Source organism: Megascapheus bottae, chromosome 20 (assembly GCF_031878675.1).
Source record: "Megascapheus bottae isolate mThoBot1 chromosome 20, mThoBot2.hap1, whole genome shotgun sequence".
Taxonomy (NCBI): domain Eukaryota; kingdom Metazoa; phylum Chordata; class Mammalia; order Rodentia; family Geomyidae; genus Megascapheus; species Megascapheus bottae.
Genome location: NC_143528.1, coordinates 35,842,168 through 35,866,472, shown reverse-complemented (window position 1 = coordinate 35,866,472; position 24,305 = coordinate 35,842,168). Strand labels below are relative to the sequence as shown.

The 24,305-nt window shown below is 42.9% G+C and overlaps 2 protein-coding genes across 5 annotated transcripts in view; both read right to left on the bottom strand.

Annotated features, from left to right (window-relative positions):
* Positions 1-5,783, bottom strand: part of Ppp3cc (protein phosphatase 3 catalytic subunit gamma) — a 51,466-nt gene extending 45,683 nt beyond the window's left edge. The window contains exon 1 of the mRNA XM_090354304.1: positions 5,489-5,783. Within this exon, the coding sequence (XP_090210430.1) occupies positions 5,489-5,537 (49 nt within the window). The 5' untranslated portion in view covers positions 5,538-5,783. The remainder of the gene's footprint in view (positions 1-5,488) is intronic.
* Positions 5,784-19,264: 13,481 nt separating this feature from the next.
* Positions 19,265-24,305, bottom strand: part of Slc39a14 (solute carrier family 39 member 14) — a 48,360-nt gene continuing 43,319 nt past the window's right edge. For all 4 annotated transcript variants that reach the window (XM_090354300.1, XM_090354301.1, XM_090354302.1 and 1 more), the window contains 4 exons: positions 23,883-24,071; positions 23,434-23,641; positions 22,690-22,874; positions 19,265-20,973 (listed from right to left, as the gene is read on the bottom strand). In XM_090354300.1, the coding sequence (XP_090210426.1) occupies positions 20,827-20,973; positions 22,690-22,874; positions 23,434-23,641; positions 23,883-24,071 (729 nt within the window). In that variant the 3' untranslated portion in view covers positions 19,265-20,826. The remainder of the gene's footprint in view (positions 20,974-22,689; positions 22,875-23,433; positions 23,642-23,882; positions 24,072-24,305) is intronic.

Sequence of the window (24,305 nt, the reverse complement as noted above, 5' to 3'; positions counted from 1 at the left end):
GCCATTCATTAGGATTAACCTATTTTCCTGTTACCATAAAGACTTATGACACAAAAATACCTAGGTACACACTGAAAAAAAAAACACACCAACAAAGGCTCATTTCTTTTTCTTTCTTTTTTTCTGGAATAGCTCAGAACTGCATTAACTTTTTTTTTTTAAGATTTTATTAACATTGATTTTTTTACATCATATTTTAACTGTCAAGTTTAACAAATAAGTATTCAAGAATGGGATCTCATATGCAATCACTGGCACATAAATTTAAGAATAAAATTAAAATTAAGCTGAGAGTGTGTATGTCATAGATACATATTGATCTATCGATCTATATAACATTATGTCTGTAGAGTATATATCCCATCATAGATTTTAAGTCTATGTAGTTATATTTATATCTCCAAGATCGTGTCAATGACCTTGAGTACCCGAACATTGCACTGGAGTGTGGGAATGAACATCTCATACCAGATGTAGTCTGAGGTTTAGTCATCTGTCCTTTTCAGTGGTATTAGTCACAGGCAATTCCACAGTTCTAATTTTGTTATACTTTCAGGAGGCTATTATATGCTATGCTGCTTAAGTTAATATACAAGCTTCTAAATATAACAAAAAATATGTTGCATGTATATGGAACTCATCAAGTATTTACCAAAATATGATTTCAAAATTTCTATCTATATTATGACAAGATTTTTTCCATTTTTTCTTTAAATACATTAAAATTCTCTCAATGCTAGGTGCTGGTGGCTCACATCTATAATCCTAGCTACTCATGAGGCTGAGATGTGAGGATCACAATTAAAGTCAGCCTGGTAGGAAAGTCCATGAGACAAGTCCATAAGACTTTTTCTTTTCTTTTTTTTTCCTTTGGTCAGTTAGGGACTAGAACTCTGGGCCTGGGCACTATCCCTGAGCTCTTTAGCTCAAGGCCACCCCCCTACCCCTTAAGCTACAGAGTGCCACTTCCGGTTTTCTGGTGGTTAATTGGAGATAAGAGTCTCACTGACATTAGTGCCTGGGCTGGCTTTGAACTGATCCTCAGATCTCAGCTTCCTGAGTAGTGAGGATTACAGGCGTAAGCCACCAAGCCCAGGCATGAGACTCTTATCTCCAGTAAACTACTCAGAAAAAGCCAGAAGTGGTGCTGTGCAAAGTGGTAGAGCATAAAGAGGCTCACAGACAACAACCAGGCCCTGAGTTCAAGCCCCAGGACTGGCAAAAATAAAACAAAGCCAGGGGCAGTGACTCATGCCTGTAATCCTAGCTACTCAGGAAGCTGAGATCTGAGGATCGCAGTTCAAAGCCAGCCCGGGTGCTAAAGAACGTAAGACTCTTATCTCCACTTAAACACTAGAAAATCGGAAGTGGTGCTGTGGCTCAAGGGGTAGAGCTGTAGCCTTGAGTTGAAGAGCTCAGGGACAATGCCCAGGCCCAGGGGTAGGGCCGTAGCCTTGAGCTGAAGAGCTCAAGGACAGAGCCCAGGCCCAGAGTTCAAGCCCTGTGACCCACAAATTAATTAATTAATCTTGAAATTAAAAGGAGAAAAAGCCAACCTGAAAGGATTTCACAATTCCATCCTTGGAGTTCTATGTTGCAACACCAGTACCCCAGCCTACAAGGGCAACTAACTGCTCCCGGGGCATGGCCTGCTTGAGTTCAGGGCCTGAGCACTGTCCTTGGGTTTTCTCAAGGCTAGAACACTACCACTTAAGCCACAGTACCACTTCCAGCTCTTCCTATGTATGTGGTACAGAGGAATCAACCCCAGGTCTTCATGCATGGTAGGTAAGCACTCTACCACTAGGCCACACTCCCGTCCCAAGAACAACACTCTTAAAACTTAGTCACAAATGAGCATGCACTATGGTACATTGAATATGACACTCAATATCTTAAGAATTCTTAAACAAAATCAGCCCATGACAAGCACAAAGACATATGTTCACCTCTCCTCACTGGTACTGTTGGGGACTCCTCTTTTTTTTTTTGCCAGTCCTGGGCTTAATCTCAGGGCCTGAGCACTGTCCTTGGACTTTCTCAAGGCTAGAGCTCTACCACTTGAGTCTCAGCACCACTTCCGGCTTTTTTCTATGTATGTGGTACCGAGGAATCGAACCCGGGTCTTCGTGCATGCTAGGCCAGCACTTTAACCACTAGGCCAGACTCCCGGCCAGGACTCCTCTTTTTATATTGAAGAACAGGTTATTTTTCTCACTAGGAAGATCTTCGCAATCTATAATTCCATACACTTCTAAATTCTGGTATTTTTCAAGTGCTAATGATTGCCTTAAGCATTTAAATTGTAAGAGGTCTATTATAAAAACACAATCATGTTTTATATGACCTTCTCTAAGCTTTCCACAACCATATGTATGTCATTTATATGACCCAGGTTGGGTAGAAAACTATATTACAAATAAAATTAACCAAAAACAAGTTTAAAAGTTTAAGTATAAAGGAAGGCAGAAAAGAAAAGAAAAAAAGGCAAGGTCACAAATAAGGTCTAGAAGTAAATAAAACCTTGGTTTTCTGACTGCTAGACTCTTCATCCTTCACCTTCAGAAAGCTGCATTTAAAGTACACTTACAAATCACCCCCACCTACCTACCCATTCTCCTCTAAGACTCCTTCAAGCTAAACAATTAAGCAGACTTTAAAGTTAACAGGAAATAACAGAACCAAAAATAACTGGGGTGTGGTATCACCCCAGCCAAAGCTTTGGATCTGTGAACAAAGGGAAGACAATTCTGGTCAGACAAGATAGCATCAGATCAGGATTTCATGCCTAACACAAACAGCCTTCACTACTCAGCCACACCTGATTATTCTTAAAAGAAAAATTAGGCTGTGTTTGAAACTCTGGAAAACCCAAACCACTCTACCCCACCCCTAAAACAAAAACAAACAAACAACAAAAAAAAAACAAGTAATTTTAAATTATAAAGAAACCAGTGCGCCTAAGGTTAAATTTTTAGGCTGAAGTTTTTACACACTGTAGAGGCCTAAAAATCTCTTGTTTCATTTATTTTAAGAGAAGCCTTAAAAATATACAACATGCTATAATTTGTAATTTCACTAAAGAACAAATTAGTAGCCTGCACTAAGTTGGGATTCTGTTAGCTGTAAGTACTCCCTGCAGTAGAAGAACCAGCTTCTAACCAGGTTTTGTTTTACTTTATTTCCATGTTTAAATGTCTGAAAGGTGTATTTAAAAGTGTGTTTCCTATTTCATGGTGGAAATTACACACAGTATGCAGGTCCTCAGTCTGAGAATCCTGATGTTAATTCTAAGGGCTGCCACAGAGCTTCACTCTGACTTGACATATAGTTCTGGTTTTGCTGGGTTCCCTGCCTATTGAGCTTAGAAGAGATCAGAAGGCAGTGAGGGTGTATTTGACAGCCAAAAGCACGGAAGAGAAAAAGACAGACAAAAATAGTAAAAATGGTATAGCAGTGAGTGTGGAGTAAATTCAGTATCAAAAACTGTCCACACCTTTTCAGAGGAACACACCACATTAACAAAATAGTAGAGACGTTAATGTAATGGTGACCTTGACTCATCAAAAAAGGTTCTGTATATTTATATTCCAAGTCTTAAAAGAGGACTGTATTAAAGGACAAACTGCCAGAGCTAGTCAGATGGATTTGTTTCCAGATTCTTAGCAAGATTCCTTTGCTTTCTCCTTAAGGGCCCACTGATCTCTGTTTATGAGACCTCGCCATCTGACCACATGGATTGTGGTCTCCATTCCCCTGGTCATGCTTTTGAAGTAGTTTTAGTGTGAAGCCTAGAGTCACACAACATAATTTGCCTGTATCTGCAGTGACAACTGATTTGTGCATTTTTGTTCAAAACCTCATCATGTAGCAAGTCACCCTAATTAATGCCTTTGTACTTGGAAAAGATTTGTTTACTGGTTTTCTAGCCATACTTGGCAACTTGTAGTAAATAGCCACCCCACTCTTCTTTTCCTTACCCTTGCAGTTGATATATTGCAGGATTTTCTGGCTTTTCATTTCAGTTTTGAAACTACTGCGTCTTATGAGAGGAGCTAGGCTTGTTGGCAGAATTGACTTGATCAGTGGCTTAGTTATTCCCCAACGCTTTGGAAATTTTGAGAGTTGGGAAAACACTGAGAATTTAAGGGAATCAAACTCAGGAATCCCAGAGTTTGTTGCACAGTGTCATTGGTTTAGCGGCTGGACACAGAATCTGTCTACAGCTAAGCAATCTAGATGCCTCTGAGTTTGAATTTTTTTTGTCACACACTGAAATGCAAGTCAGTCCTAAATAATCAAAACACTTTATTTTTCGTTTTTGTTAATTGGAACTTTCTGAAGAAAAAGTGGTGTGTAAAACAATTTGATATTTAAGACAAAGTTTTTATCATAAGAAAAAAAAAAGAGGACTGTATTTGGGCCGGGAGTTTGGCGTGGTGGTAGAGTGCTTGCCTAGCATGCACAAAAATCTGGGTTCCATTCCTCGGTACCACATACACAGAAAAAAGCCAGAAATGGGCTATTGCTCAAGTGGTAGAGCTCCAGCCTTGAGAAAGTCCAAGGACAGACTCAGGCGCTGAGTTCAAGGCCTAGGACTGGCCCAAAAAAAAAGAGGGCTCTATTCTCCTTATGGGTCAGATGCTATGAACTTACATTAAAATGGTCAAAATAAGTTGGCTGTTAAAGAGATAGCTCAGTTATATGAACTAATGACGGATCACTCACAAATTCTGAGTAGGTAAGTCTCCCAAATACCATCATATGCAGTAAGCATTACGTAGTGTACATAATCAATACTGATCCTAGTACTGAACCCACAGTGGATTTTCTTCCTTAAATAAAAGACACCGTTGCTAGTCATCTTAGTTTCCTTTCTCCTTCTAAGGGCAGAAAGAAAGAATATTTTTAATATTTTCCACGCTGTAACGATAATCACTTCGTTCCAACCACCAATAACACAGCTAGTCTTAACGATAGGGACTTCTCAGAAGATGATGGTTTTATACTGATTATTAACACTTAAGAAGAAGCCCATGAATCAGTAGTCACGTTTGACAGGTCTTATTCGCGTTGGGGTACAAACAACGACCACGTACAATCCTGCGGGGTTTACAGGAGGGTGCAGTGGACAAGCTCAATCCGGGGCCCTGGTTCTCCCAGCCTCTACAGCCCAGAGGAGAATCAGAGAGCGCCGCGTCCCGAGGCGCCGGGCCCCTCTCCACCGCGGGGGGAAAGGACTTGGTGGTTGTGTCATCCTAGGTAAGTGACCCCTGGGGAGACAGGAAAGTCGGCATCCCCTCGACGGCTGGCTTCTTCCAGGAGGAGAAACGGAATCCTTAGAGGAGGGGGGGGAGGACGCCGGCCAACGAGGGGATCCGGGCGCCCGGCGCGGGGACAGCCCACACCGCCCATCCAGGGACGGCGGGGGGCGCCGCCCACCCCCCGCCCCAGCCCCGCCGCCCGGCCAGGTCGCGGAGGAGGGCACCTTTGACGATTCGCTCGGTGGTGGACAGCGGACCCGGCTTCTCGGACATCGTCCCGCCGGCCTCCTCCGCGCCTTCCCCTCGGGAGGTCTCAGCTCCGCGGGGCCGTCCGCGCCGCGCCCGGCCCCTGGCTCAACTCCACGGGGACCGGCCTCCGACTCCACCGACCGCAGGCGGCGGACACACGCGGCCGCTCCCTCCCGCGGCGGCGCCCGCGGCTCGGGCCGGACACAACCGTGTCGGGAGCCACGGCGACCGCACGGCGACGGCGGCTGAGGGAAGCCACTAGGACCGAGACCGCTCGCGCGCCCGAGCTCCCCCCCCATCCCGTGCGCGCCCCCGAACCCCCCGTGCGCGCCCCCGAGCCCGGCGTGCGCGTCCGCGCGCCCCGCTCACAACCTCCCAGCCCGCTCCCCCGCCCCCACCGCCGACCGCTGCGCATGCGCACCTTCCCCCCGCCAGCGCCTAGCCGGCCACTGCTTACCCTCAGTGGGCTTCCCTTTCTCAGCTGCGTTGTCCTCATCTGCCTTCTGATGGCCGCCCTGACCCCGGGCTCTACCGCCCAGAACCAGGTCCGATGGTCTTCAAGAGTTCGGTGGGGTCGGACGCCTTGACCTGTGTTCAGGAGACTGAGCTCTGAGGATCGAGGTTCAAAACCAGCCCCATTAGGAACCGGCTACTCCCATCTGTAATTAACCACACACACGCGCTGTTCAAATCCACATAAATAAATAGGAAATGAACAACAACAACAACACCTACCTGGTGGAACACACACAGAAGAGTTTTAAAAAAAATGGAAAACTGCAAAACAAGGGATGAAGGGATGAAATGATTCAATAACAGCAGGAAGACAAACTGGCTACCTGGATCTTGAAACCAATCATCAAAGTGAACTAAGGCGCCCCAGGAAGCGAGGTCCGCCTCGCCTGGAGCTCTGCAGCATACTAATGTATTCCTCATGGTCTCAGGTTGTGCAAAACCCCTCTGACCTGGAAGGCTTAGTACTAGAGCTTTGTCCTGACGGCTGCGGGGCTCAGGCTCTCCTTCAACCAGAAACAGTTAATTCCCTGGAGAAGCGTCCGGGGGGTGGGGACCCATGTCTGGTGAAGTGCATCTGTGCAAGTGTGTCCTTGTCTTGCTGCTCAGAAATGAGGAGCACTCAACAGTTCTGGTGTCTGGATTCAGCGAGAGACACGAAGCCCTTATATAAACAGGGCTTCCAGGAACTTGCTGAAAGGCAGAGCTAGAAGTGGATTTCGTTAGAGAACTTGAGGATGTGAAAAGCTGGAGTTGTCAGTTGCTTACATTCCTTTGATAAAAAACCAAAGGAGAACAACGTCTGGATATTGTAAATCCAACGTTAGCCATACTTGGGGACCTGAGGTGCCAAGTTTTATGCAGTACTGTAGCAAAGACTCAGCCATGCCGGTTCCCCTAACAATGACGGTGTTCCCTGGACTGCCTACCATGCTGTCTGTCTTTGGGCAAGTCACTGCAGTCTCTGCATTTCAGCTTCCTTGTCCTTAAAACGAGTGGAACAGCACTTACCAGATGGGTTGTGGTGAAAATCAAGTGAATATTTGTTTAAAAATTATATTTAGAAGCATGCCTGGCACACAATAAGCATTTCATTGGTGCTTATCGCACAAAGAGAAAATTTGTTGAATTAAGGTGGGCATAGGAAGCTCACACATCCTCCGATTCAGGAGGTGAAGGATCATGATTTGAAATAAGAGTGTGAGACTATCTCCAATGGACCAGTAAAAAGTGTGCCTGGAGACATGGCTCAAGTTCTAGAGCACCAGCTGTGAGCAAAAAAGCCAAGTTCAAGCCCTGGATTGACGCACAAAAGAATTGTAGAAGAAGGGGTCGGGGGAGGGAAATGGGGACCAGGACATGAGAAAGGGTATCAATGTTTGTGAACTAATGCACCTATCTGGTGAATGGAATGTAACCCTTCTATTAATTACAATAAAAACATATGGAGAAATGAATTGTAGAATGAGACAATGTGTATGTAGCTCAAGCCTATCATGCTAACTTCTTGGGAAATGGAGATCAAGGGATGGCAGTTCAAGGTCAGCCAGCCAAGTCATAAAGTTCATGAGACTCCATCTTAACTAGTAGCTAGGCACAAACCTGTTATCCCTCAAGGACATGGGGAAACATGAGTAGGAGGATAATAGCCCAGATCAGGCATGAAGCACGACTATCTTGAAAATGCCCAATGAAAATTACTGTAAGCAAGGCCCAAGTTCAACACCCGGTACAGTCAAAAGTGATGATGATGATGATAATGATGATGACGATGATGATGATAATGACAATTTATTGAGTGAACAAATGAATCAATGAATGACCGATCTAGGTTCAAGCCCAAATACTGCCATGCTGTGGTGTAGGCCTTTGATAACAGCCACATGATTCAGGCAGAAAAAAAGTTTCTTGTGGGAGGAGAGAAGCAAATTGCTGACCTGAAATAGATGGAGGTGTGGGGAGAGAGTGGAAGGAAAAAGAGGGGGGACTGTGGGTAAGTGGGAATATATAGGGAAAGGCGGGAGATATGAGGGCCCCACAGCGGATGTGGAAATGATCTCAGAGCCCGGGGAACCTCAGTCTGAGGGAGGCTTGATGGGGAAGTTCAGGAAGTGGCCTCAGTGCCTGGGGTCCTTTGCCGACTCATCAGATGGTTACTGGTTTCAGGCAGATGAAGAGGACCTGGGGAAGGGCTGTTCTCCCTGCAGACCTAACATACTTACAAAGCAGCAGCTTGCTTGGAAGCAGGACTGACCCCAGCCCAGCCTAGCCCAGCAGTCTAACACGATTCTCAGGTGGTCCACGTGTGCATGGTGAAGGAGAGATGGCAACAGTGCTTCTAACACTTCTCCTCCTTCCTGACTCTGTGCTTTGTCAGAGAAAGTGAGATCCATGGGTTTCTCTGGGAGAACATTTCCATACAGGTTAGAAAAGTCTTTGATCTGCATGAACTGAGAGGACCAGAGCTTTTTTATCTATTGCGCTGCCTTTACCTTCACCACATCCCTGTAGAGTCTCAGGGCTTCAGGTTGCTTAGAGCTAAGCCCTGAGCGGGCCTTCCTTAGGAGATTGGATCTTACACAGTCCATTGAGAATAAATTCTAAAAGTGAAGGAAGATCATTCCAATCCACTCTCCGCAATACCTCCAGAGTTAACTTCTATGTCAAATCTACCCGTTGACTTTATTCTTCACCTCACTAATATAGTGTCCTGTTGTCCCTGAGACCCAGTTCAAATCCCTTAGGCTGGCCTCAGAGCTGTTTCTCACCTGACCCTAACACACCTCTGCAGCCTCTTTCTCTGCATGGCCTCAGTGAAAACCTTTTAACCAGCCATCAGCTACAATTGGCAGTACTTTTTCCAGGAATGTGCCCCTCTAAGGAAGGACAGAATTTTAAGAAAAATTAGGGGAAATGTCCTACGCTAGAGTATGTTTGTAGGGTATTATGTAAAGAATTTAGTCTTTAACCTTCAATAATGTGGTAAATTATGAAAGGCACAATTCCAGAGTGTTTTACCCTTGATATGGAGAGAGCGCTCAACCTCAGGATGCCATTTGAAAAGTAGTAGATGCTTTTTTTTAAAAAAAAAGTACACTAGTAACATTATTAAAAATGTATTAAATTCTCCAAAAAATAACTAACACAATATTTAGATGTATGACTATTCACCATGCCGTATGTACATTAATAGTAACAAACCTATGCCATATCATAATGCATAGGTTTAATCAGTACACTAATAATAAATTGATTTGAACACTGCAGGTGCAATCTTGTTCCGTTGTAATAAAACACATTGAAAGAGCAGGATGTAACTCATTGATAGAATGTTTGCATAGAATGTGTAAGGTCTTGAGTTCAAGCCCTAGTATTAAAAAACAAAAATAAATGGAAGAAATCATAGTGCAACCCGTAAAGAAAGACCAACTGCTGTTCAAAGAAAAAACTGTTCCAAGAAAGAGGAGAGGGAGGACAAAAAAACTGTTCCAATTTATAACATCAAGTTTATTGAGGTATAATTTTCATATAATGAAAATTTCCAAGCCGGGTGCCAGTGGCTCACACCTATAATCCTAACTACTTAGGAGACTGAGATCTGAGGTTCATGGTTCAAAGCCAACCCAGGCAGGAACGTTTGTGAGACCCTTCTCTCCAATTAATCACCAGAAAACTGGAAGTGGCACTGTGGCTCGAAGTGGTAGCTATCTTTGAGTAAAGTAGCTCAGTGACAGTGCTCAGGCCCTGAGTTCAAACCCCATGACTGAGCAAAGGGGAAAAAATAACATCTCGTTTAAAAAAATAAATCTTGGGCTGGGAATACGGCTTAATGGCAGAGTGCTTGTCTAGCATGCATGAAGCCCTGGGTTTGATTCCTCAGTACTACATACCCAGAAGAAGCCAAAAGTGGAACTGTGGCTCAAGTGGTAGAGTGAGCACAGAGAGGCTCGGGGACAGAGCCTGGGCCCTGAGTTCAAGTGAAGATTGGCAAAAAAAAAATGTAGATGATTCCAGCCTTCAGAGGTTAAGACCGAAGGATTGGGAGTTAAAGGTCAGTGTGGGTTACATAATGAGAGCCTGTCTCACAAAAACAAAGAATCATTTAATTGATATTCTTCCTCATAGCTTTGACTCTGTATAAAGCTTGTGAGAATTGCATTTTCCTATGAAATTCCCTAAGCACTTCATAAATTTTAATTAATGAGTAGCTCCCCTGAGAAATAATTACGAACACTTTTAATTTAATGAAAGCACAGGGAGTCCTTGTTCCACTGTTGGGTAAAGCTGGCTTCAGTTTCTATTTATATGAAGATTTTTTTTTAAACTAAGTATTTCTAAAATAAGAAACTTTTTTATTGTATTTTATTGTTGGGATAATGTATAGAGTGGTTACAGTTACATTTGTCAGGTAGTGGGTGCATTACTAAAAATAAGAAAGTTTTAAAATAAACATTTCTAAAATAGCAACAGGTGCTTCATAGGACCTAATCTCCAATGTTAAGTGAAAAACACTACTTAATATTTTTATTAGTAATACATATTATAGACTTTTGTATTATAGTTTAATTGTATTTCCTACAAGTACATTTAATTTTCAATAACTTACTTAGAATGGACACCTTCCAGTCTCTCTCTCTCTCTCTCTCTCTCTCTCTCTCTCCCCTCTCTACATATATATATATGTACACACATATGTGTGTACATATATATATATATATATATATCTTTTCTTTTTGCCAGTCCTGGGCTTGAGCTCAGGGCCTGAGCACTGTCCTTGGACTTTTCTCAAGGCTAGCGCTCTACCATCTGAGCCACAGCACCACTTCCAGCTTTTTCTATATATGTAGTACTGAGGAATCGAACCTGGGTCTTCATGCATGCTAGGCAAGCACTCTACCACTAGGCCAAACTCCCGGCCCTGTCCCTAACCTATTTTGCTCAAGTTTAGTGCTCTTACCACTTTAGCCACCGCTATTGTTTGTCTGTTTATGTTTTGGTAGTTAATTTGCGATGAATTTTATGAACTTAAATTTTTTATTATTATTATCAAGGTCATATATAGAAGGGTTACAATATCGTAAGTCAGGTAAAGAGAACATTTCTTTTTGGACAGTGTTACCCCTTTCCTCCTCTCTCCCCATTTTCCCTTCCATCCCCACCCACAAATCATATAGTTTATTTTCAGCCAAGTGTCTAATGACTGCCATTGCTGTTTGTTCACCCTTTGTCCCTTCGTTTCTTGACCCTCTTACCCTTCTAAAGGGAAATTAAATGAACAAACAAAACAACAACAAAGACAAAAACACCTTCTTGTTTTCTTTCTTTCTTTTTTTTTGCCAGTCCTGGGGCTTGAACTCAGGGCCTGGGTATTGTCCTTGGACTTTCTTCAAGGCTAGCACTCTACCACTTGAGCCACGGCACCACTTCCAGCTTTCCTGTGTATATGTGGTATCAAGAGAACACAGGGCTTTGTGCTTACTAGGCAAGCACTCTCCATGCTCCCCCCAGCCCCCCGGGCTTTTATTTTTATTTTTTCCAGTGTGCAAACCCCTTTGTGGTATGTTAACTGAGAACCCAATACTGTGACAGTGTGCCAAGCAGCGGGCACTGGTTCTTACTGTCACTCCTCCCTCTTCTGTGCACCAACAAAATGGTGGCAATCACATAGAATACTGTCTAAAAATGAGTTTAATAATGCTCATACCTGATTCCCAGAATTCCACAGATAAAAGCAACACAAGTGAAAGGCACCATGGTGCTTGAGCTATACTTTTAGAACCTGGAGCTTTCTCCCCATCTGTCTTGTACATTGCTGTGCCACACTTGACTTGTCATCCAACAGGAGTATACCCATCAGTTGAGAGAATGAACATTGTAATCTTGTCTGAAGCAAGAATTTTTTGTTTGCTTTTTGCCAGTCCTAGGGCTTGAATTCTGGACCTGGGTGCTGTCCCAGAGCTTCTTTTGTTTAAAGCAAGTGCTCTACCACTTGAGTCACAGTGCCACTTCTGGCTTTTTAAAGTAATTTATTGGAGATAAGAGTCTCACAGACTTTCCTGCCAGGCTGGCTTTGAACTGCAATCCTCAGATCTCTGCCTCCTGAGTAGCTAGGATTATAGATGTGAACCACCAGTGCCCACCCTTGAAGCAAGACTTCTTAAGGTGACACATATTCATTTTGAGAGACCATTCCTGGGCTGGAGACCAAGCTCAGTGGTAGAGCACGTGCCTAGCATGTTTGAAGCCCTTGGTTCCATCCCCAAACAACAAATAAACAAAAAGAAAAAACAGAAACAAAACTCCCTTCTCTGCTACTTCCTCTTCCCCGACTTGGTCCCAATTATAAATGAAAGTTAATTCATTGAGCATATTTATACATGTGGGAAATATGCAGAAAAATATATTTTTCAGATTCTCAGAGGAACCCAAGCAGCAAAAGGTTAATTACTACTCAGCGTTTTTATTTTAGAAAGCAATTTCTCATACATTTATTTCTCATGTTTACAGAGAGGTAGTACAGAAATGGGCAACTTCTACGTCATGGGTAACATAGCAGTACGCATAGGTTAGACACAGTAGCAACTTCATGGATAACAACAGTGGTAGACACAGATTCGGCATGGCATCAGATATCACATAGATAACCAATAATGGAATTGACATAAGTTCCTTCTTTTGGATTAAGAAAAAAAAATCCTGTTTTTTGTCTGCTGAAGAGCTTCATGTTCAGAATCCAGAACTCTAGAAAAGGCTAACATCAGTCCTTGCTTATTTTCTTTTGTTTGCAAATTAATAAAACCTTTCTGAGGACTTTGTTGGTATGTATTTTGTTTATGTGCACATGTGTGTGGATGGACTCATAGCACTGGAATAAAACCCCAAGGCCTCACACTTGCTTAGCAGGCACTCTACTGCGGACTTAATTTCCACCCCTTGTCACTCAGAGCAAACAAATGGTTAAAGTAATGTATGAACCAACGAATGAAGAATAATTTTCTACCAGGCTAAGTAGAGCAAAATTAGGGAACTCAATTTCTAGGAATAAATACATCCTAGAGCAAAAATGATGTCGAGAACTCTGATGTTTAGAATGTATCTGTCCTTTTAGAATATTTCCATGAGCCATAAGTACTACAAGAATCAATATAAAATATTTAAAAATAGTTTAAAGTCAGCTTTCCAGGGGTGGGGGGAGGAAGGAATCAAATTTCCAACTGTTTTCTGTTCATCGTTTTTTATGAGTGGCAAAAACAGAATCCTATACAAGTTGGCATGGCATTACTATAAACTATGTGAATTTGTCAGCCTTTTTTTCCATGGGCCATGTCTATCTATAGTCACCAACAAATGACAGCTTCAAAGAGCTAATTCTCTGAAACTCAAAAAATTAGAAGCTGGGCGCCGGTGGCTCATGTCTGTAATTCTAGCTGCTCAGGATCGTGGTTCAAAACCAGCTTGGACACCAAAGTCTGTGAGACCCCTATCTCAAATTAACTGTCAGAAAACTGTAAGTGGCGCAGTGACGTGAGTGGTAGAGTGCCAGCCTTGAGCTCTTTAAGATCTGAGGGACAGCACCCAGGCCCAGAGTTTCCCATTCTGTAAAGAAACTCAAGATTAAAAAGATAATTGGCTACCTTATTAGCATCTATAATTAAAAATCTAATCCTTTATTGCAGTGCTTAAAAATACACAAGGTTGCCATCACATTTTTTTTTTTTTAGATCATGGTGCTTGAACTCTGGGCCTGGGCTCTGTCCCTGAGCTCTTCAGATCAAGGCTACTGCCCTACCCTTGAGCCACAGCCCCATTTCCCATTTTCTAGTGATTAATTGGAGATAAGAGTTTGACTGTCTTTAGTGCCCAGACTGGCTTTGAACGGTGATCCTCAGATCTCAGCCTCCCGTAGCTAGGATTACAGGTGTGAGCCACCAGCACCTGGCTTCACATTTTTTTTTTAAGGAGTCTTCTTTTAACTGGTTTGGATGTCATCCTTAAATTTATCTTTTCTTATGTTGCTACTGGGGCTTGAACTCAGCGTTTCAAGCTCTCATTTGGCTTTTTCACTCTACCACTTAAGCCACGCCTCCACTTCCAGCTTTGTGCTAGCTCACTGAAGATAAAAGTCTCTTGGATTTGTCTGTTTGAGCTGGCTTTGAATTTTGATCCTCCGATCTCAGCCTCCGGAGTAGCTGAGATTGTAGGAGTAGGCCACCAATACTGGGCTTTATCCTTAGATTTTTCACTCATTCGTTATCTAAATGCAGGAAGATATACACTTTAAAACATTCCATTTAGAATTACATCAAAAGATCTCTTAGCATCAGTAGTTCATACCTGTCTATAATCCTAGTAACTCAGGAGGCTGAGGTCTGCAGGTTGGCAATTTCAAGTCAGGCAGAAAAAGTCTGTTAGAATTTGGTTATCTACAAAACAAATGGCAAAGAGCTGAACTAGAGTCACGACTCAAGTGGTAGAGTACCAGTCAAGTGAGCAACCAAGGTGAGCAAGCGTGAGGCCCTGAGTTCAAGCTCCTGTACTGACACAAATAAATAGAAAGTTTTGATTAGGGTCTTTCAGCAGGAATGTAACTGATAGCTTCGTTTCCTATGGACATTTGGTGAAAACCTAGGTGGATTACTGCTTAGGCCTAAGCTTAAGAAAATTTAGGAGCAAGCTACTGATGGGGTGGGGAGTAGATATTGGCTTAGAATTACCAGGATTCAAGGACTTTGGGGGTCTTCTCCTAACTGTAATTGATGCTATCAACTTGGGATCCCACATGTCAGGGTCAAAGATCTGTTATGGCAGGGCAGTGTTAACTCCTTCCCTCCCTTTAAACCTCGATTTAAGCATCTGACATGGGCTATGATATTGGTGAGAATGTTGTTTTGGGGTAGATCTTAATACACTTAGCTAAAAGCTCTGGACCTCTGGATTTGACAACTTTTTTTTTTCAATAATTAAGTAACACCCCCCGCCACAAAGCCATTTACCTTGAGTGGAATATCATTCAGTTTATTCCAGGCCAAAGGAGATTATGTCTATAAAGATTTGACTGCATTGGTCTTTGGAAGTCTAGGTATTCCATACTAGATGATAATCACAAAATCTGTACCACAGCCATGTTGACTTTCTACTCTTCAAAAGCCCCATGGCCACAGTTAGTGTCTCTGCCATCTTTGGATTGGATTTTGCTTTAACCAGATTTAGACACTGCCGAGTGGTAAAGAAGAGAGGGTGCAGAGCCAGACAGAAGGAAAACACTCATCAATGACACCTTCCAATTTTAGTGCTTCCCCTCCCACCAAAAATGTCCTAAAGGGCTTAACTGGTTAAGAGGATTACAAAGAGATGGCTGTGGTCAAGGTTTTTAATCTTCTTAATGGTTTGTTTACTTCTGTCTAGGGAGGGCCACAAATGCATCTCTTTCTAAATAAAGAAGGCCCAGGTAAGAAATAAGTAAAATGAACACGAACATGGCAGCTGCTGCTGTGGGAGGAGGAAGTTCACAAACCCAAAACATGGGCATTTCATCCAAGGCAGGTGCTGAGATCAAAGACAGAAATCAGATATCACTCCCTCACCGCTCTCCCCTGAAGGAAATTGGTGTAAAAAGAATGATAATTCCAGCCCTGTAATTGAGGTATGCAGAGAGAAACCAAATCCAGCCTGGGAAGGCAGTAGGAGGGCAGGTAAGATTTCTTACCTGAAATGATGGTGGAAGCCAAAGGATGGACGTCATATTGAATATAACTTCAGCGACTGTACAATAGCAAGGTGGTGCACATTCAAAGACTAATTGAGGAAGTGGGGATGTGGTTCATTGTATAGCACTTGTCTATCATGTATGAGGTCACATATATATCCTCCCATAGGAACCAATTATATTTTTAAATTAATTTTTTGGTCAGGCATAGGGCTTGAACTCAGTCAGGACTTGGGTGCTCTCTCTGAGCTTTTCTGCTCAAGGTTAGTGCTCTACAACTTTAAGTCACAGTACCACTTCCAGTTTTCTAGTGGTTAACTGGAGATGAGTCTCAAGGACTCTCCTGCACGGGCTGGTTTTGAACTTCGATTCTTAGATCTCAGCCTCCTGAGTAGCTAGGATACAGACTTGAGCCTCAAGCTCCATTTAATATTACTGAGATATTTGCTTTTTCTTTTTTTTGGTGGGTCATGGGGCTTGAACTTGGCCTGGGCATTGTCCCTGAGTTCTTCAGCTCAAGGCTACTGCCCTACCCTTGAGCCAAACACCAATTCCCATTTTCTAGGGGTTAATTGGAGATGAGTCTCCTACCCTTGAGCCAAACACCAATTCCCATTTTCTAGGCATTAATTGGAGATGAGTCTCCTACCCTTGAGCCAAACACCAATTCCCATTTTCTAGGGGTTAATTGGAGATGAGTCTCAGGTCCTTTTGTGCCCAGGCTGGCTCTGAACCTTGATCCTCAGATCTCAACCTCCTGAAAAGCTAGGATTACAGGTGTGAGCCACCACGTCCTGGCTGAGATATTTGTTTTTCAAGAAAGGATTAGCTGGATTTGGCAATGCACTTCTGTAATCCCAGTACCAGGAGTCTGAGGCAGGAGTTCTAGGACAATCTGAGCTACACAGGAAGATCCTAGTGAGAACTTATTTGGGGATGTCAAGTGTAATGTAAGTCATGAGAATGAATCAGTTGTTTTACCTCAGGGCTCATTTCCATAATTTTCTTCAACCTTACAAGGAGAAAACTTAAGTTTAGAATTTTAACTTTTACAAGAGGATAGTTCCTCATAAGAAACATACATGTCTGAATGAACTAATCCAACTCAACAAATTTCAAATGGTTTTTGTTGTTTTTGCTGAGCTGGAAATACAATCCAGGGCCCTTTGACTGTATTTGGAAAGCATGCTACTACTGAGCCAGTGCCCCAGCTCAAAAGTTCTTCCTAAGAAATCTCACAATTCGAGGCTGGGAGTTTGGCCTAGCAATAAGAGTGCTTGCCTAGCAGGTATGAAGACCCAGGGTTCGATTCCTTGGTACCACATACATAGAAAAAGCTGAAAGTGGTGCTGTGGCTTAAGTGGTAGAGTGCTAACCTTGAGAAAGCCCAAGGACAGTGCTCAGGTCCTGAGTTCAAGACTCAGGCTCCATGAAAAAGAATCTTGTCTTTTGGAAAAATTCTTTTGAAAAAGAATCTTTTTTTGGTAGTGATCAAATCCCAAGCCTCATGCAACCTACAAGAGGTACATCCCTGCTGGAATGTGGCTTCGTGGTAGAGTGCTTGCCTAGCATGCATGAAGCCCCGGGTTAGATTCCTCAGCACCATATAAACAGAAAAGGCTGGAAGTGGCACTGTGGCAAGTATTAAAGTGCTAGCCTTGAGCAAAAGAAGCTCAGGGACAGTGCCCAGGCCCAGAGTTCAAGCCCCAAGACTGGCATAAAAAAAAAAAGAGCTGCATCCCTGGTCCAAAGCTAATCAGTTTTTGCCAGTCATGGGACTTGAACTCTGGGCCTGGGTGCTGACCCTGAGCTCTTCATCTCAAGGCTACCGCCCTACCCCTTGAGCCACAGCACCACTTCCAATTTTCTGGTACTTAATTGCAAATAAAGAGTCTCGCAGACTTTAGTGCTAGTGTTGATCCTCAGATTTCAGCCTCCTGAGTAGCTAGGATTACAGGCAGCTAATCAGTTTTGAAGTAGGATATTATGACTTTCCTAAAATTTCATAGTCAAACTATTAGATCTGGTAAAAACAAGCTCTGTAAAGTCAGTGAGACGTGATCGCCACCTTGTGTTAGACCATCTCCATCGCATCTAAAGACAACACCGCACTCTCGACTGTTAACAGAATATAGCTTTATTGATAGAATCTTACAAATAAAACATTTACAGTCCACATAAGTTAATTTCTTTTCTAATTCTTCCCATAACACCTGAGTTATTTTTTTAAAAAAAATACTGTGATGGACTTGCAGAACTGTAAAGAAATATGAATAAAAAATCTAACCTCTCTCTTGCAAAAAAATTAAAAACAACAATAACAAAAAGCAGATTTCCAGAATGTTATTCATCTCTTTTGGAAGAAGACTCACCAAATTAGACCTTAGCCTACCTACACAGAGAAGTCTTTTTAATCCCAAGTTGAAAGACCATTGAAGAATGGTCCCATATGGACACTAGACAAAAAACACCTTTGGAGGCAAGAACAGAAGGTGAGAAGTAGAACCCTGTCCCTGGCTAAGGGGTCTTTGCTTAACAGGAAGCTGGTTCATCTGCAAAGAGAGAGAATGATGGTATGACACCAGGGGATAAAAATCCACTGAACAAGTCACTGTCTCAGACTTCTAATATGTACAGATGCTTAAAACTGCAAATCCACCTTTTAAAAGTGGAAAAAAAAGACACTGCCATGTTTGTAATTCATGGGCAATTCCACCATGGCAGATTTGCCAATGGCAGTAATCTGCTGATTCAAGCGAGTCTATTCCTCCCTTCCAAACTCTGACTGGGGCTGGCCTCTGCTCTGATGCCCTATCAAGAGGGTTTTCCTTGGAGGCAGCTAGCTGTCCATTAAAGCAAAGTTCATGGGTTATTTATTGTAGTTGTGCACAAACAAAGAAAAAGAAAAAGGGCACGTACGCTGCCATTTCGTGTTGACTGTTTAACTTGTTAAAGATTTTAAGCTTCTCTCCTAAATGAAGAAAACTCACTAACTCTTAACTCAGTATTCTACTCCAAGACATATGGTATTTTAAGAAATGATAGGCTCTAGAGGGAATAATAATATTAACATTTTAATACATCAATGTGAGTTAAGTAAAGCAAAACCTTCCAGTCTTATTTTGGTGATGCTGGGGACAGAACCCAGGATTTCATGCACACTAGACAAGCACTCTATTACTAAGCTCCAACCCAGCCCCACAGTGCTTTTTTCTGCTACCTCCTGAAAAAGCAGTTTAGAAATAGAACAGAAAAGACAATTATTATAAAACAATAACAACAATGATAATATAAAAAGTTAGATTCTGACATTCAAGGAATTGATTCTTTGGTAAAACTAGACCCCAACCCTACAAGGAGTCGGTTTTGACCTTCAACTTCGAATCTTTAGAAATTTCCTCAAGGCCTTGTCTCACGGTAACAGGCAACATTAGGAGAGACACTTAGCAAGTATCAAAACCAGTGTTTTTACTCATCTTCATTTCAGGAATATTCCTAGCAGAGGGTTGTTTCCATGAAGAAAAACAAAATAAAAAAACAGATGCTGCTTTTAATTAACAGGGGACGATTGACACTGGCAATGAACTAGTACTCTTGTCCGTCATGTGAATGAACATGGCCCCTGGGCTGCAACTGTGGACACCGCTAAGAAAGGCTCCGGGAGAGACTGGCTCCCCAAAGTGGCTACAGAATCCACATTATCAATATGATAATAATAAATCAATTCACCTAGTGAACCTGGAGATGAACTCCCCTGGAAGCCAGAGTTCTGGAGGGGGGAGTAGGGAAGAGAGGGTGCCACAGTGCCTGAGGCTGGTCTATAGTGTTAAAAGACAAGCATAACCATCTGTTTTGGAGAGAAATAGAGCAATTTACACTCAATATAGGATTCACCCTTTTTTCTTGTATGGAACAAAGGAGGAAGTGGTAACATAGCCCGTGCTTTTAAATCTACTCAGTAGAGGCATGTGCAATGCCCTAACTCACAAGCTTGATCCAAGTCCCTTAGTACTCATACTTTTATTCATGTGATTAGCAAGTCCTAAGTTTTACCTGCATCGATTCTGTTTCAGATTACCTTTTGTCCTAGTAAAGCACAAACTGCTGCATCCCAAATCTACAATTCAGCTTGCTACTCTAAAGCAGAAGACATGTCCAGGGGGAGGAAGTTTGTGCAATCTCCCCTTTAATACAAACAAATGTGCTCAGAATGTGCTTTGAGGGAGGCATCTAAAGTCTTAAAAGAAGGAAACTGGGAAGGGAAGTGGAAATCACTGCAAGACCAATTCTTATGGATATCCTACCTTTCCCTTCTGTCAGTGTTAACCAAAAAAGAAGAGGGGAGCCAGGGAAATAAACCTCCATATTAGCTCTCGCAGCAGACCGGAGACATCAGATACTGCATGCACATAAGCAACACCCTGCATCTTACAGGACACCAGCTTACCAGTCAATTTCCTTCCTCACTAGAATGATCCCTGGCTCTCTGCCTACTCTGCTGATGTGCTGTGACTTTTAGAACTCTTTGATAGAAATTAGAGGCAAAAAACAGACTGGGAAGATGAGATTTTTGTCTCTTGTTCTCGGTAGGGATTTCTGTTTCTAGCTCATTCTCTGTAAGAATGGAAAAACCTGTTCTCAAAATGAGCCAGCTTGAGGTCCAGTGGGCACATTTCAATGGATGGATCCCAGAGTATTAATGCCTGACATTTATAACCAATCTGTGACCACTGGGTCCATTTTTACATTGTAGGGTATGAGACTCTAAATATCTTGGTGCTGCTTCTAAGAGAGAAGAGGCCAGAGTAACCAGAGAGAGAAAAGGGAAGCTTGTCCTGTATACGTAGCATTCAGGTTCCAGAATCCTTATGAGAGGAAGGGGCTAGGGACTACCTAGAGAATGGTTACTGGGGCAACTTCTTCCTAAGACAGAGCATTTTAAAACAGTTGACATCTGAACAAAGGCCAGCAGTCTGGGTCAAGTTCTAATGGAACTGCCTCTTCCAGGAGTTTTGTGGATGCTGGGTCTTCAGGCAGGGGAGTAGACGCAGTCCAACGGCCCGATGTGCAATCCCACCAGCTTCCGGCAGGGTCCTACCCAATCTGGATTTGTTCTGAATACTTAGTGAGGACCAGCATGATGGTGAAGCCGGTGAGCAGACCTAGGTTCTGAATGGCAAAGGGGATCAGGACGCTGCCCTTCCTTTCATCCTCCTGGCAGACCTCGTTCATCTCAGGGAACTGAGAAAGGAGAAATGGAAGAGTAGAAAGTCACCTTTCTTCACCATCTAAGTATGGGGCAATTCAGTCATTGGGGGTATTGCAGTTTGGTTGATAAAATGGGTAGCAACAGTAGCTAGGACTTGGATGTGACAGGATCTCTCCACAACGTTTCCTGTGACTATAGCTGCACAGGTGAAATGCAGCACTGAGTATTGGTCAAATAATTCTTGAGTTATTGATAAGGTTAATATAGAAAATAACCTACTCATTAATATAACTGAAAGAAAGCCTGTAGACTTGGATATTTAAATGCTAGCTAAAGACAAACATCCTTTGATTTAGGGGAAAAAAAGACTTTAAAAACATGTGAAAGAGTGCTAGGGACTTAAAAACAAACAAATGAACAAACAAAACTAGACAGACGCTAGTGGCTCATGCCTGTAATCCTAGCTACTCAGAAGACTGAGATCCAAGGATTGAGATTGTGCCAGCCCAGGTACAAATGTCCGTGAGGTTATCATCTCCAATTTACCACCAGAGAACCAGAAGTGGTGCTGTGGCTTAAGGGGTAGAGTGCTAGCCTTGGGCTGAAGAGCTCAGGGACAACATCCAGGCCCAGAGTTCAAGCCCTATGACCAACAGAAACAAAACAAAACAAAACTAAAACTAAAACAACAACAAAAACCCCAAACTATAGTTTAGTGGTACATTGCCTACTTAATATGTATAAATCTTGGGTTCAATCTCTAGCATTGTAAACAAACAAACAAAAACTAAACACTTTGAAAAAATAACTTTACTATTAAAATGTCATTATTGCCTCTTTGAGAAATTCAGCATTTGTGTAAGGGGTTAGAGAATAGAATCACACAGGACTCACTCAAAGCCAATAGCTGCTAAGCCAATAAGGTGGTAAGGTAACAAGATGTAATGCCACAAACACATCAGAGCTATTTATGAGCAGGCTCCAGACAAAGGAGAAGAAAACCTGAACTGCCTGCTTCCACGGGATATGGCTAGATGGTGAGGGCCAACGCTCTCATCAAAGGTACTGTTTTCAAACCAGACACTGGTAGCTCGTGCCTAGAATCTTAGATACTTAGGAGGCAGAGATCTGAGGACTACAATCCAAAGCAAATCTGGAATTATTTTAAGAAGGAAAAGTGGGAGGAGGGAGAATGTTAGAGAGGGTGAACTTGACTGGGATACATTGCACACATGGAAATGTCACAATGAATTCCCTTCTCACAACAAACCTGCTAATTTTAAAATAAGACACACTCACAGGTCCCCCACCAAATCTAATGCATCTTTGAAAATTATTGAAGCTGGGCCCCGGCGCTCACACGTGTAATCCTAGATACTCAGGAGGCTGAGATAAGAGGATTGTAGTTCAAAGCCAGCTCAGGCAGCAAAGTCTGTGATATTATTCTTTTCTCTAATTAACCACCACAAAACCAGAAGTGGAACTGTGAATCAAAGGTAGAAAGCTAGCCTTAAGCAAAAGAGCTCAGGGACAGTAATCAGGCCCTTAGTTCAAGCCCCATGTCTGGAAAAAAACAAAACAAAATAACTATTGTACACCTGAGATAACTAAATTGTGTGATTTATGAAAGCTAGCTCAGTGAAGTTGTTATCAAAAGCAAAGTAAATAGTGTCCCCTTTGCTGTCCTCCTATCTACACATTCATCTAGTCCAGTTCTACCTACATGACATAAACCATGGCATACTTACCATATCAGCCAGAGCAATGTACAAGAACATTCCTCCTGCCAGTGCAAAAATCCAGTTGGCTGAGAAGTGGCTGCCAGCCAGGATGCCAAAGGCCAGACCCACATAGCAGCAGCAGGCAGAAAGGAAGTTGAAGAAGAGAGCCTGCTGGATGCTCATGCCAGCGTTGAGCAGAATGACAAAGTCTCCTACAGGGGGAGAGGAAGAAGAGGATGACGGTTGAGGCGCACAGAGAGAACATCAATGAGTCATGCTGCTTAAACTATGGATGAAGTCTGGGTAAAAATAAATAGACTGATATAACAGAGAAAGGCACCTCATCTTCATCTGTCACACAGGCCATCTCAGTGACACATTTCCAGCTTAGAGGCTGGAAATAATTTGGAGGATTTTCAAATATTTTTTTTTAAGGTTTTTAAAGATTTTGTTTGTCTTATCCAATGAGCAACTACCAATGGTCCCATTTCTCTTTTGACTGATTGTGAAACAGAATGAGCTCTCCAACAAAATTAGGAGGGAGAAAAGCTACTCACAGGGCAATAAATGACAAGGCCAGGATTTGATCAGCACCAAACAAACAAAAACGCTTCATAATCAACGAAACCTCCATCCCTGTAAACAACGATCTGTACCCCTGTTACAGTGGTTAGATGTGCAGAGCTTAGTGCACTGTGGACTATGAGGTGAGGGCAGGCAGGGGGGAAGCTGGAGGTGAGGGAATGGGTACAGTGGAGGACTCAAACTTACCCAGCTCATGTGGGAACTCCTCACAGAGAATGGCCACTGAGGTGCTGATGCCTTGAAATACAGACACAGTGAAGGAGGCACCAATGGCCAGACCATCAATAAAGTTGTGGAGGCCATCACTGAGCGTGATCATCCAAGCCAGGGTACCAATATCAGAGTAGCGAACACCTTTTAGCCAGTAGCAGGCACTTTGGGATGCCTGCAGGTCCTAGGAGAAAGCACATTCCCAGGGCCACAAAAGGTTTCAATATGGACCATGTGCCTGTCTCCCTTAGGTCATGACTCTGCCTTTCATTTTTTCTGCTCTTGAGAAAGCTCTTATTATTCTGACTGTACTGGTTAGCAATTCCTCCTGCCTCCGCCTCCCAAGTTGGTCTACAGGCTAATGCCAATCCACCCATCTGAGGCCATTATCTCCTAAGATCCTCTTGTTGCTGATAGCCACTGACCTGCACAGACAGTGAGCCTACGATGACCTTCTCGTCTAGGCCAGGGGCCTTCCCATCCAGCTCGCCGTCGCAGTGCTGAGGGATCATGTGATCCAGATCCCCATTCTGCAGCTTCTCCGTCACACCCTCTTCCTGGTCCTTCTTGGAAGGAAGTGTTTCAGACGTGAAATGGTTATGTCCATGATGATGCTAGAGGAATGACAGGGAGGGGATCAGGATGACTGTCCCTCAAGACACCAGCCCAAATGGGCACCTGCTTGTATTGCATTGGGAAGATTTCATTTCTACTGCCAAGGAAAGCTAAGTATATCGCCCAGGGATGCAAGGGAAATTCTTATCTATAGCAACACCAAGGAAGGAGGCAGGGATGTAGTGTTAATGTATCAAAATACCCATTGAGGCATTACCCAATCCAGAGAAGAT